General features: G+C 47.2%; 2 protein-coding genes across 3 annotated transcripts in view; one reads left to right on the top strand and one right to left on the bottom strand.

Moving 5' to 3' along the window:
• Positions 1–1,240: 1,240 nt before the first annotated feature.
• Positions 1,241–7,435, top strand: TMEM220 (transmembrane protein 220). Of its 2 annotated transcripts, XM_066586553.1 has the most exons (6): positions 1,248–1,508; positions 1,769–1,798; positions 3,510–3,570; positions 3,690–3,816; positions 4,019–4,078; positions 6,868–7,435. In XM_066586553.1, exons 1-6 carry the CDS (start codon positions 1,365–1,367, stop codon positions 6,998–7,000), a joined length of 555 nt encoding a protein of 184 aa, XP_066442650.1. In that variant the 5' UTR covers positions 1,248–1,364; the 3' UTR covers positions 7,001–7,435. The 2 variants fall into 2 exon arrangements, with proteins under 2 accessions (XP_066442651.1, XP_066442650.1); XM_066586554.1 differs by lacking the exon at positions 4,019–4,078 and having other exon boundaries at positions 1,241–1,508.
• A 3,295-nt stretch (positions 7,436–10,730) lies between these two features.
• LOC136588379 (uncharacterized) overlaps positions 10,731–12,794 on the bottom strand; it is a 44,553-nt gene continuing 42,489 nt past the window's right edge. Inside the window, exons 7-10 of the mRNA XM_066587542.1 lie at positions 12,735–12,785; positions 12,547–12,597; positions 12,359–12,409; positions 10,731–11,554 (exon numbers count right to left, since the gene is read on the bottom strand). Of these exons, the coding sequence (XP_066443639.1) occupies positions 10,809–11,554; positions 12,359–12,409; positions 12,547–12,597; positions 12,735–12,785 (899 nt within the window). The 3' untranslated portion in view covers positions 10,731–10,808. The remainder of the gene's footprint in view (positions 11,555–12,358; positions 12,410–12,546; positions 12,598–12,734; positions 12,786–12,794) is intronic.

Here is a 12,794-nt window from a genome sequence, read left to right on the forward strand (position 1 = left end):
ATAGCGCCAACTTATTCCGTACACGCGTAATACACTGTGAAATAGAACGCGCATATTACATCAATGTATATACGCTGATGTGAATGGATCAATGTACTACGTAATACGCAGTGAAAATATGTTTGTGCGAATGAGCCTTAAGTCAACAGCACAACCAATTCCCCACACGGTGGGGCGTGCCAAAGCCACCAGGATCCCGAATTCACTGATCAATACCAATAAAAGCGACAGCATGTCAGGTGCAAAAATAAAAGCAGAATGTTATTCCTCCTTCACATGAGACATTTCAACCTCATAGCTCAAGCTTGATAGAGACCTGTGACGGAGAAACGTCGCATGTGAAGGAGGACTTGCTTTCTAAAAAGTTGCTCCTGAGATTCTCATTGGTCAGCACCTGGATATCCCGTCCATATGCAGTCCCATGCGCTGAACGCCGCACACTTACAAGTACTATTCTCCTCTGATTTTCGCATAAGAATGGGACACGCTGCTGTTTTTTCTTTTTACTCTTAACTATTCATACAAGTTTAAAAAAAAGCCGATGTGCATACAGCCACTCCAATGAAGAGGCTACTAACATACCATTTTTCAGTCCAAAAATTGGACAGACTTCTCATCCATGTGTAAGTACTCTGAGCGCTCTTACCTGCTCGCGGTTTTTTAGCGCGAATGTCAGTGGGACTTTCTAATGTTAAAAACGCATCGCACAAAAATCTCAAAGCACCAACTTGTGATGCGTTTTTAACATTAGAACGTCCCATTGACATCTGTGTTAAAAAACGCAGAGTTAAAAAAACCCAAGTGGGTAGGAAGCCTGAATGAGAAGCCAAAAAAGATAAAACCAGAACAGGCAGAGCGCCACATATGTAATGTCCATCTACATGGAGACTTTGTGGCATCTAGCTCTCCGGCACACTAGCACATTTGGGGCCGCCTGCAGTCCATGTTAATTCAGAGGCAGCACACCGCCCAATTCTAGACTGAGGGGCTATGCAGATTAATAGTAGACTCCACTATTTGTTCCTAAAAGAACAGAAGTAAACGAAAAAAATTTTTTTTTTCTTTATTAAACATTGAAATCAATGGGGGAAAACAGAACTGATTAATTCCATGTTTCTGCTCTAAAAAGAGGACAGGCTGAACGCCGGTGAGAACGAGCCCTTGGCTCTGGTCGTAAGGCCCAAAACACCCTCGGTCATGAGATGATTGCATACCAAACTAAGCCGCAATGATATGGCCAGATTGGAGAGGTAACAGTAAACTGGTGGAGAAGGGGTTAATGCCCTGGGAAGTTGTAGGCGGAGTTTTCCTACAGGAAGTGCTTTGACAAATATGAGTGAAACCTCGGAGAACATGGAATCTGCATGGAGAACATGGAAGGAGTAGACAGACCTTGGGGGTCCAGTCTGAAGCCCGTCTCAGTCCTCACCCCCCAGTACCAGCAGACACTATGGAGGATCTGCAATGCCTTAATGGCTTCATTTTTTGCTCTGGCGGCTTATGTGCAAGTAAGTTTAACCCGTTATCTGCTGGAGTGAATGAAATAACATGGACAGGCCAGTACAGAGTATTTCAGGGGATGGTTGTGCTGATCTCGTATGCATTAAATTGTGGAACAAGCAAGGCTCCTAGCAGCACAGAGTATTTCTGCAATGCTGATAAAGTGCCGTTATTACACATCAGTTCTGCTACAAATGCTCATGATGCTGGGGCTACTGGTTCTTGTCACCACTTGTCTAACCTTTCTTTCCTGTTTTTTTTTTTGCAGATCAATGACCCAGATGCTGAAATATGGATAGTAAGTAACTCCAAGCAAACTTGTGGTATTCTGATAAATGGGCCATGTCAATAAAGTCTGAGGAAAGTAACAAAATTTAGTCCATAAGCCAGTGTTTCCCAACTCCAGTCCTCATGGCACCCCAACAGGTCATGTTTTCAGGATATCCTATAGTAAGAACACCTGTGACAATGTCTGAGGCACCGACAATAATTACATCACCTGTGCAACACTGAGGAAATCCAGAAAACATGACCTGTTGGCGGTCCCTGAGGACTGGAGTTGGGGAACACTGCTCTAAGACCACATTCTCACGTGGCGGAAGTGTTGCAGGCGTTCCACAATGTGATCCCCTCAGTTATTCCACAGAAGTGGCCATAAAGATGACCATAGTGCTTGTCGGCCATGCAGAGCTCTCTCAACTGTCCCGGATCCAGCTGGTCAGTCCCAGAATCCAGGAAACTTGCTCCAAGTTCTGCTGCCACCACTCTGCTCATGCTGTACGCAGCGCTAGCCTGCTGGCTGACTGCAGCACAATCAGGGAGTCCGGTCAAATCTCAGCAATTGGCTATGGTGGCAGTGTCACCATCAATCCTGTGGCTTCTGGAGGGTGATGCCCCTTGTGTGTGGGGGGTGGCAGCAGTGACCAGTAGGACAGGCTGACACGCATAAATTACCTGTCAGGGTTCCGCTATACACTCTCTGCCAAAAGGAAAAACAAAATCGAACACCTAGAAGACGTTGTAGTTTTGCTGCAAGACCCGTCCTGCAGTTCCATCTCAGGCAGATATACAAATGATGAGTTGTGATTAGATGAACGGTCTTGTCACCGGAGGCCCTAAAAGCGCCTCCACCCTTGGCCTATAAAAGGCTCTCGGAGGCCCCTTGTGTGTAGTGACTAGAGATGAGCGAGCGTACTCGGCCACACCCCTTTTTCGCCCAAGCGCCGTGATTTTCGAGTACTTCCGTACTCGGGCGAAAAGATTCGGGGGGCGCCGTAGGTGAGTGGGGGTTACAGCGGGGAGAGGGGGAGAGAGAGGGCTCCCCTCTGTTCCCCGCTGCTACCCCCCGCTCTGCCACGCCTCCTCCCCTCCCCCCCCCCGAATTTTTTCACCCGAGTACAGAAGTACTCGAAAATCGCGGTGCTCGATCGAGTAATTACTCGAAACGAGTAGGTTCGCTCATCTCTACTAGTGACCTCTTCTTCAGCTTGTGTGGAGCTTGTTGCTCACTAGACGCCTCTACGAGAAGAGATTTCACCCCTTTACTGGAGTCTTAGAGGGGCGCAGTATTGGGATGGGAGAAGCTGGATGGTCGTATCAACAAATTACCTGCCAACTGGGCCGTTCTGACCAGACTGTTAGCCCGCCTGCACATGGGTGGATTTTTGCTATGAAATCCACTGCAGGCATGAACGCTTTTCCCTGCACACTTGGTTTGCAGGGAAAAATTGCAGAATTCTCCACTTTTGTGCGGGCTCAGCACAGACTGCTTCCATTGAAGTCAGTGAAGCCGTCTGATCCGCGGCCCGTCTGCAATTAACATTTGAAGAAAAAAATAAAATATATGTACTGTGCATGTCCGATTGCGAGCCATGTGGACCATCTGCAGTACAGATGAAGAAGAGAGGTACTCGCGGATGCCGCTGCTGCCAGGGACAGATTTTGCATGCAGAATCCGGCTCTACGGTTTCCAGGGTACACACTCCGTTCCGTTTCTTTATTCTCTATAGGTGATCTATGCAGTCCCAGCCGCCCTGATTTCCCTCCTCAGTATAGATCCAGATATAACGGGTGAGTCCACAGTGATAATGACCAGGTCCTGGGTCAACACTGATTCTCACATCTTTCCATAGCTGCTAAAATTTAAAGGGGCATTTTGTAACAACATCCATGTTATTTTCAACACATAGGTCACGTGATCTGGAGGACGCTGTCCGGTCTCCATTGCGCCATCTGTTTGATTGGAGCTTTTTATCTTTTGGCATCGCTTCTGATTTCTGGTAATATAAAAAGCATACTACAAGAGGAGGAGTGCAGGTAAGCTGTATGACTACAGTACATGATTGCTGTAGCTTATGAATAGAATGCTAGAACTACAGGGAAGACTGACACATAGGGGAAGTAGTAAGAGGGTGGAGGTAGAAATTAACTTTCTATAACTGCGGATTATTAACTGCAAAGACACATTAAAAATGAAGATTTGGCTTCCTTCTGACACTCACTCAAAGTTATCTTGTAGGGAGTTAATTGGATTATTAATCATTGCACTGTGGCTCATCCTCTGTAAAGACACTGGAAGGTAAGTTTAAGGAGCGCTGAGCGGCACCCGTTTACTTTCACTTGGCAATTACCATTAGTTTGAGCCATCATTTATTCAACCTCCTCTTGTCATAGAGTACATTGTTGGTAGTGCTTCCCTAGTTACACAGCGGGAGATGTGCAGTCGCTCATTTTTTAGGTCTAGAAGATGTGATCAGCAATGATCGCAGGACATGCTACGGGTGACTACTCACTAGCGGGTTTTTTTCTGCTGTGAATTTGCTGCTATTTTTTCTTCCAATTGTCAATGGGACTTCCTAATGTTAAAACCGCGACGCAACGCAACTTTGCATTTTTAACATTAGAAAGTCCCATTGACAATTGGAAGAAAAAATAGCAAATTCGCAGCAGAAAAAAAACACTAGTGGGTAGTCACCCTTACTGGGAAATAATCGGAACGGACAGGTGATCAATAGTTGGTAGGCGGCGATACCCCACTCCAGATCCCTGTTGATCAGCTGTCAGTGCAGTGGGTTAGACATCCAATAGAAGGTATTGATCACTTTGATTTAAATGGCAGTGTAAAGCCGTCTATTACACTTCCAGCCCTGACCACCGATGATGTCAGCCAATCCGCTGCACTGCAGTGGGCCAGGCGATCAACGAGGATCTTCGGCTGCAGACCTCTGCGGACCGTCTATCCTGAGGAGAAGCCACCAATATTAAAGGATCTGGAATACACATTTAAGAAATGGCTACTTGAAAAATACTGACCACCGTTAGCCTGTAGCACTTTCTTGGCTTGTATTTCAATAGCTGGATCATTTAGATCCTGAATCCCCGTCACTGAGGAGTCTCAGCCCAAGACTCATGTGCAAAGATCTGTATCTAGGAGTGACCGCATACCAGGTGCATATATTGAAGAAGCTTGACAAAGACCCCGAGCCGGGTCGAAACGTTGCAGGAATAGAGGAATAAAGAAGTATTCAATTTATGCACCTGGTATGCTGTCACTCCTTTCAGACACAGATACTTGAAAAATACTGCCCCCTAGGTGCCTGGGGGGGGTAGCCACTAGAACACTGCCCCCTAGGTGCCTGGGGGGGTAGCCACTAGAACACTGCCCCCTAGGTGCCTGGGGGGGTAGCCACTAGAACACTGCCCCCTAGGTGCCTGGGGGGGTAGCCACTAGAACACTGCCCCCTAGGTGCCTGGGGGGGTAGCCACTAGAACACTGCCCCCTAGGTGCCTGGGGGGGTAGCCACTAGAACACTGCCCCCTAGGTGCCTGGGGGGGGGTAGCCACTAGAACACTGCCCCCTAGGTGCCTGGGGGGGGGTAGCCACTATAACACTGCCCCATAGGGTCCCCAACCACCGGGCCGCGGACCGGGGTCGGGCCGTTGGGTGTTTAGCGCTGGTCCGCGGCACCGCCGGGAACTTTTGCTCTAAACACAAGGCCCGCGAGCCGAATCCGGCCCGCTGCCTTGTGTTATGTGGCCTGCAGCTCCCTCCTGGTAATCACGCTGATCCCGGCGCACACACTGACGTGTGCAGCCCGGAACGCTTCCTCCCCGAGTCCCCTGCTCATTAGTTCCGCAGGAGAGGACTCGGGGAGGAAGCGTTCTGGGCTGCACACTGACGTCAGGGCAAGCAGACAGAGAGCGACAGCAGGGGGGAGGTAAGTATATGGGTTGGGGGGCTGCCTATTACTGGGGGGGGGGGGCTGCCTATTACGCAGGGCTGCCTATTACTGGGGGGGGGGGCTGCCTATTATGCGGGGCTGCTTATCACTGGGGGGGACCAGCTTATCACTGGGGGAGTGGGAGCTACTTATTACAGGGGAAGGGGCTGCCTATTACTGGGGGGGGCTGGTTATTACTGGGGGTGAGGGCTACTTATTACAGTGGAAGGGGCTGCTTATTACTGGGGGGCCTGGTTATTACTGGGGAGGGCTACTTATTACAGGGGAAGGGGCTGCCTATTACTGGGGGGGGGGCTACTTATCACAGGGGAAGGGGCTGCCTATTACTGGGGGGGGGCTACTTATCACAGGGGAAGGGGCTGCTTATTACTGGGGGGATTGCTTACTAGAGGGGGGCTGCTTATTACAGGGGAAGGGGGTGCCTTTTACTGGGGGTGTCTGCCTAATAGTGGGGGGTGGAGGCTGCCTATTACTGGGGGGGGAACCTGCCTATTACTGGGGGGGAACCTGCCTATTACTGGGGGGGGGGGGGGGGCGGGACCTGCTTATTACTGGGGGTGGGGCTACTTATTACTGAGAGGTGGGGGCTGTCTATTACTGGAGGGGGGGGGGGGGAGATAAATTATATGCTGCCCTATGTGTGTGCTGGGGAGGGGGGGATAGATTATATACTGCCCTATGTGTGTGCTGCCAGGCGGGGGGGGGGGGGGGGGGGGGAATATATTATGCTGCCTATGTGTGTGTACTGCCAGGACATTCTAAATGTCATAATTAAATAAGAATGCACTAAACTCCAACCCCCTTCATAGCCCCGCCCAACCCTGCCGGGCCTTGTAAAAATGGTCTTGCTTGAAGCCGGTCCCTGGTGCCAAAAAGGTTGGGGACCACTGCACTAGAACACTGCCCCCTAGGTGCCTGGGGGGGGGGGGGGTAGCCACTAGAACACCGCCCCCTAGGTGCCCGGGAGGGCGGGTAGCCACTAGAACACCGCCCCCTAGGTGCCCGGGAGGGGGGGTAGCCACTAGAACACTGCCCTCTAGGTGCCTGGGGGGGGGGGTAGCCACTAGAACACTGCCCCATCTACACTTTTGCAATTACTATAATGATTTTCACTGATTTATTACAGAGCCGTGGTTGGTGGATTCAGATTGCTGGTGGCTACGTCCATCTCAATTTTTCCTTTCCTAACTTGGGCCTACATCTACATCAATAAGGAGATGAGGACATCTTGGCCACAGCATTGCAAGACTGCCATCTAAGATCAGAACAGTCAATTTTTCTGGACCAGTTCTATGGCCCCGCTGGCCTGGTGCCTATGATAGTGTGTACGGATCCCATCTGGGGCATTTACTTCTACAATAACCTTTCAGCTTTATCAGGATATAGATAAGGGACCCACATTGGATGAGACTGTTCTGGTGAGCATGTTGTAGAACAGCTTTATACCAATCAACACTTCTTTAGGATCACATAGTGGAGTTTGTCCTTGTCATGGGTTTTCATAAACTAAGAATTATGGTTAGCAAAATTCAAAATTGCATTTTTTGACGGAGAATTTTCCCCAGTTCTTCTGCGAGAGGAGAATACAAAGGCAACTTGAACTTTGCTGATTATAAGAATTTCCGGTTGTTCCGCCCTCGCAAATCACGATCCATGGAAAAATAAAGTAACAATGAAAATAAAAAATAATTTTCAAAAAATGGTTTTATTGTTGAAAGTAGAAAAATTTTGGTACTGTGGTAGGTACCGACCCACAAAAAAAAATCATGTCATAAAAAGTAGGGCAGCTTAACCACCACATGGGTAAAATCCCTAAAAAAAACAAAACCCTGGTCCTTAAGGTACAAAACAACCTGGTTCTTAAGAGGTTAAACGTGTGCTTGTTTCACAGAATGGAGCTGCTGCTACTGCGGGGCGTAATACATGGAACATCTAGAGTTGCAGAAGACCACAACTGAGCTCAGCACTTTTTATCTACCACGCCCGACCAAGAGGCATCTACTATATGTATTGTGACCTCCTGTTACTTGCCTACTGTGTGAAATGTGACAATCGCTTGAAAAAACAAAACCGATCAGTGCAGCATACCATAATGGAACCCATCCCCACCAGAAAAGTTTTGTTTCTGGACCCAAAAGGTCACTTTAAAGTCTTCAGGAACAGTCAATATTGGAGTTGTGGGGTCCAACTTCCAGCACCCCTCATGATCAGCTGTTTGGGTGAGTGCTGTGCCTACTTAACTGTGTACCAAGCACAGCACTGTACATTTTATAGTGGCCTTTATGCGCCCCATCCTCCTGCCTAGTACGGCAAACTACGCCTGTATGCGTCCCATCCTCCTGCCTAGTACGGCAAACTACGCCTGTATGCACCCCATCCCCCTGCCTAGTACGGCACCCTACGCCTTTGGCCGCGCCCCATCCCCCTGCCTAGTACGGCACCCTACGCCTTTGGCCGCGCCCCATCCCCCTGCCTAGTACGGCACCCTACGCCTTTGGCCGCGCCCCATCCCCCTGCCTAGTACGGCACCCTACGCCTTTGGCCGTGCCCCATGCTCTTGCCTAGTACGGCACACTACATCTCTGTACAATTACTAAAGAACTGCACTTCCCTCCCACAATACTTTCCTTTTAGGATAAAGATTTATTTAAAAAGTTGCATATAAAATGTAATATATCCAGGGCTTACTTGTGTCAAATACCTAACATTAAAACAAGTCCTAATCGTTAAAAGAAACCAAATATCTTAATGTGTATACAGTATATCATTACAAGCGGCCAAGTTCACACAGACTCCCATTAGATGAGCATTAGTGTTAGAACAGACATCGGCCTGGCGTACAGGTAAACACATGTCTTGTGATGACTGATTTCCTTGGAGGGTACTATTCTCACAATGGCAAGCATCTGTACAAGGCTTCTCTATTGCCCCATAAAAATCTCAGTCAAATATTATTTCAGCCCTACAACATTAGCAACAGCGACTAATTACCAAGGATCATTTCTGATAAATGTCTGTATTCATGTCTCCTAAGGAAGCCGCAGACGTGGCAATCTTGTAGATCCAACCCAGAACAGATAACTGGTTCAGCTATGAATCCGATCACTGGCATCCCCAGGTGGAATGGGTATGGCTCTTCCTACCTGTTCTTGGTTGGATAATTCAAATCATTGTCAAGTTAATGGCCACTTTAAGAAATCTGAATTTGCATGTACCTATCCACCATTAAGGGAGTGTTCAGCTTCGACAACTCCCTCACATACTAGCTGTAGGGGTGATCAAATCTAAGACGTCCAACAGACATTTGTTTTTTAATTACCAAATGAATTGACGGATGTGGCTCTTGCATTTAACAATAGCTCTACCTAAGTAGGAGAAATTCAACAGAGAATGGAGAACTAAAGCTTTGAATGTACTAGACATCAGTAAGAAAGTCAGTGGTCCAGGCTCCACCAGTTAACAGAAGCCTCGGAGGAAGCAGGAGTTGATTGCACACATTACAGGGGTATTCCCATTTTGGATATTTATGGCATATCCCCTTGATTTGCCATAATTATCGGATAGGTGTCGGTCCCAGTGATGGAACCTAGATGTATTTCCTTAACTCAAAAAACTGACACCCCCATCCTAGCTCAGCTCTGTTGCTTGAGATAGCCAGAATTATGGAAACAGCCGAGCTGGGGGCAGTTCTGTGCAGTTTCCTTAACTCTCATAAAAATGTATGGGAGCTGCATAAACCATATAGCTTGCTGTGCTACTTTTGTCCAACTTCCATTCACTTCTACGAGAGTAAGAAAAAAGAAACTGCGTAGAAAGGAAAATCCTAGACACCAGTTGCAAGGGCATTTAGACATGTATTCCCATCTCACGCAATGATTGACTGAGATGGGAATACCTGTCTATATGCCATGGCCACATCTGCCCTGAATTGGCTGTTCTACAGTTTTCTTAAAGGTAACATGTTACCAGGCTCATCCTGCTGAACCATAGAATGGTAGAGTTGGAAGGGACCAACCCTCTGCTCAGTATAGAATCACTAAATCATCCCAGACAGATGCCTATCCAGCCTCTGTTTGAAGACTTCCATTGAAGGAGAACTCCCCACTCCTGTAGTAACCTCTTCCACTCATTGATCCCCCTCACTGACTAATAGCTAATCTGTGTCTCCACCCTTTCAGCTTCATCATAGCAAACCCACTTTGAAGATGCTGTCCAAATGCAGCTCCAAGTCCCGGGGGTGGCACCGTGCTGGCCTCTTATCAGCTGGAATGACAGCTCTCTCCCTACATACATGGATAAACTGTACATACCTGTCCTGGGTTCTCTCTGCCTATGGTTCGGGCAGCATGATCCTGGTGACACGTTTCCACCAAATCCCATAGACATGAATGGGATTGGCTGAGATGGGAATACCCCTTTAAGGAAACATGAAATTGCTCCCCAGCAATGGCAACGATGGAACTACCACACCTCACAGGTCTTACTGCCACATCCCTACCTGACTTAAAGGGGTTGTCCCGCAAAAGCAAGTGGGGTTATACACTTCTGTATGGCCATATTAATGCACTTTGTAATATACATCGTGCATTAAATATGAGCCATACAGAAGTTATATACTCACCTTCCCTGCGCTGGCGTCCCCGTCTCCATGGCGCCGTCTAATTTCAGCGTCTAATCGCTAGATTAGACGCGCTTGCGCAGAAGGGTCTTCTCCCTTCTGGTCGGTCCGGGCACGAGCGGCGTTCTGGCTCCGCCCCATCACGTGTGCCGATTCCAGCCAATCAGGAGGCTGGAATCGGCAATGGACCGCAAAGAGCCCGCGGTGCATCGTGGGTGAAGATCCCGGCGCCCATCTTGGAGGAAAAGAAGGAAGAAGTTGCAGAGAGGCAATTCGGGTAAAAATAATTTTTTTATTTCAACACATCCCTTGAGTTTGTCCTGCACTGAACCGGGGGGGGGGGCTACGCAAAAAAAACAAAAACGTTTCGGCGTGGGACAACCCCTTTAATTACACAAAAAAAAAAACATTCGAACACTTAAATCCAGCTTCCAAGAAGCCAAACGTCTTTAGTCATCATCATGATCCCACTTGTGTCTCTCGTGAGCTGCTTTCTGTACAAATGTCTTCCCACATTTCCGGCATTTATATTGCTTTTTCTTGTGGACCTTCTCGTGTCTGGACATCTCACTTTTTTTTTCAAACCATTCTTCACATTTACTGCACTTATATTGCTTTTTCTTGTTGTGGACCTTCTTCTCGTGTCTGGACACTTCACTTCTTTTGTCAAACCATCTTTCACATTTACTGCACTTAAAGGTTCTTCCTTCTAAGTGTCTCCTCTGGTGGACAAGCAAACTGCTTTTATGGGCAAACTTTGTCCCGCAGTCATCACAGTGGAATGGTTTTTCTCCCGTGTGCGCCCTCTGGTGTATGATGAACTGAGACTTGTAATTGTACTGTATGCCACAGACAGTGCAGGCAAAGCGCTTGGCGGCGTGGTTCTCAGCCTGATGTTTAATCACTTCTGCTTTAGAACTGAACAGCTCCTCGCAGTTCTTACACTTCTTCATGTGTGTTATTTTGTGTGTCTCAAGAGCCTGTGTGTCGGAGAAAGACTCTTCACACTGCTCACATCTATGAGTTATTGGGTCTTCCTCAGCAGAAGATGATCTATCGGGACTCTTGCTGGGTTCTTGGCCTCCGTCATAACTATCCTCAGATTCCATGTCACTATCTGGTTCCCATTCTGAGCTGATTTTTTCAGGGTTATCCTCCATGTCGTCTTCTTCATCATCATCTTCAGTAATGGGATCTGACAGTTAAAAAAACAACAAAGAACAATAGTGGATAAAGTCTTATACACTAGTCACATCTAAAGCTTTATTCACTACTCTGCTGGTTTTCTGTTAGTGGTCAGGTACAGGACAGTACAGATCCATGTAACGCCCTCCCCATCTTGCTTGTGTAGGGTCTGTACAGAGCAGTGCGTTATGTGAAATTCAGGGTACATTCACACGTTGCAGTATTTTATTTGTGCAAATTTTCTGCAGTGGAATATTTGTGCCAAAATTTTGTCTTGGATTTGGATCCGCAGCAAACCTCATCCCTTCAGTTGAAAGGGTGAAATCTGCTGTGTATCAGCATAAAAAAACTGCATCAAAATCCACACCAAATGGTGCAGATTTTGGTGTGGATGCTCACCAAAATAGACTACTTGTAAATGTAACCTTACATCAGGCATTGTACAATGGAAAAAGAAAATCCCCTAATCTAACAACCCCAACACCAGAAGATTATAGAGAGCCTCAGCCAAGCAGTCAGGATAAAGCAAACGTTGACAATGTCATGGCGCCGAGTCTCAAGGCAGCAGAGATGCAGGCCTAGGCTCTCGCTCATGACCAGAAGGTTGTGAGTATAATCCCGTGCGTGGTTCAGGTAGACGGCTCAAGGTCATCTCAGCCTTCCATCCTTCGGAGGTCGGTAAAATTAGTACCCAGCTTAGTTGGGAGTAATAAATAAATTACTTGAAAGCGCTATGGAATAAGTTGGCGCCATACAAAGAACAAGCTTTATTTATATTTTTATTTACATGTATGTACATGGACCAATTTCTTACCAGAATCCCAGTGTTCGGGAACTTCCCACGTGCGACTCATTGGGATATTATCTGTAACAAAGTTAGTACCCAGCTTAGTTGGGGGTAATAAATAAATTACTTGAAAGCGCTACGGAATAAGTTAGCGTCATACAAAGAACAAGCTTTATTTTTTTATTTACATGTATGTACATGGACCAATTTCTTACCAGAATCCAAGTGTTCAGGAACTTCCCACGTGCGACTCATTGGGATATTATCTGTAACAAAGTTAGTACCCAGCTTAGTTGGGGGTAATAAATAAATTACTTGAAAGCGCTACGGAATAAGTTGGCGCTATACAAAGAACAAGCTTAATTTTTTTATTTACATGTATGTACATGGACCAATTTCTTACCAGAATCCCAGTGTTCGGGAACTTCCCACGTGCGACTCATTGGGATATTATCTGTTACAA

Source organism: Eleutherodactylus coqui, chromosome 13, assembly GCF_035609145.1.
Source record: "Eleutherodactylus coqui strain aEleCoq1 chromosome 13, aEleCoq1.hap1, whole genome shotgun sequence".
Taxonomy (NCBI): domain Eukaryota; kingdom Metazoa; phylum Chordata; class Amphibia; order Anura; family Eleutherodactylidae; genus Eleutherodactylus; species Eleutherodactylus coqui.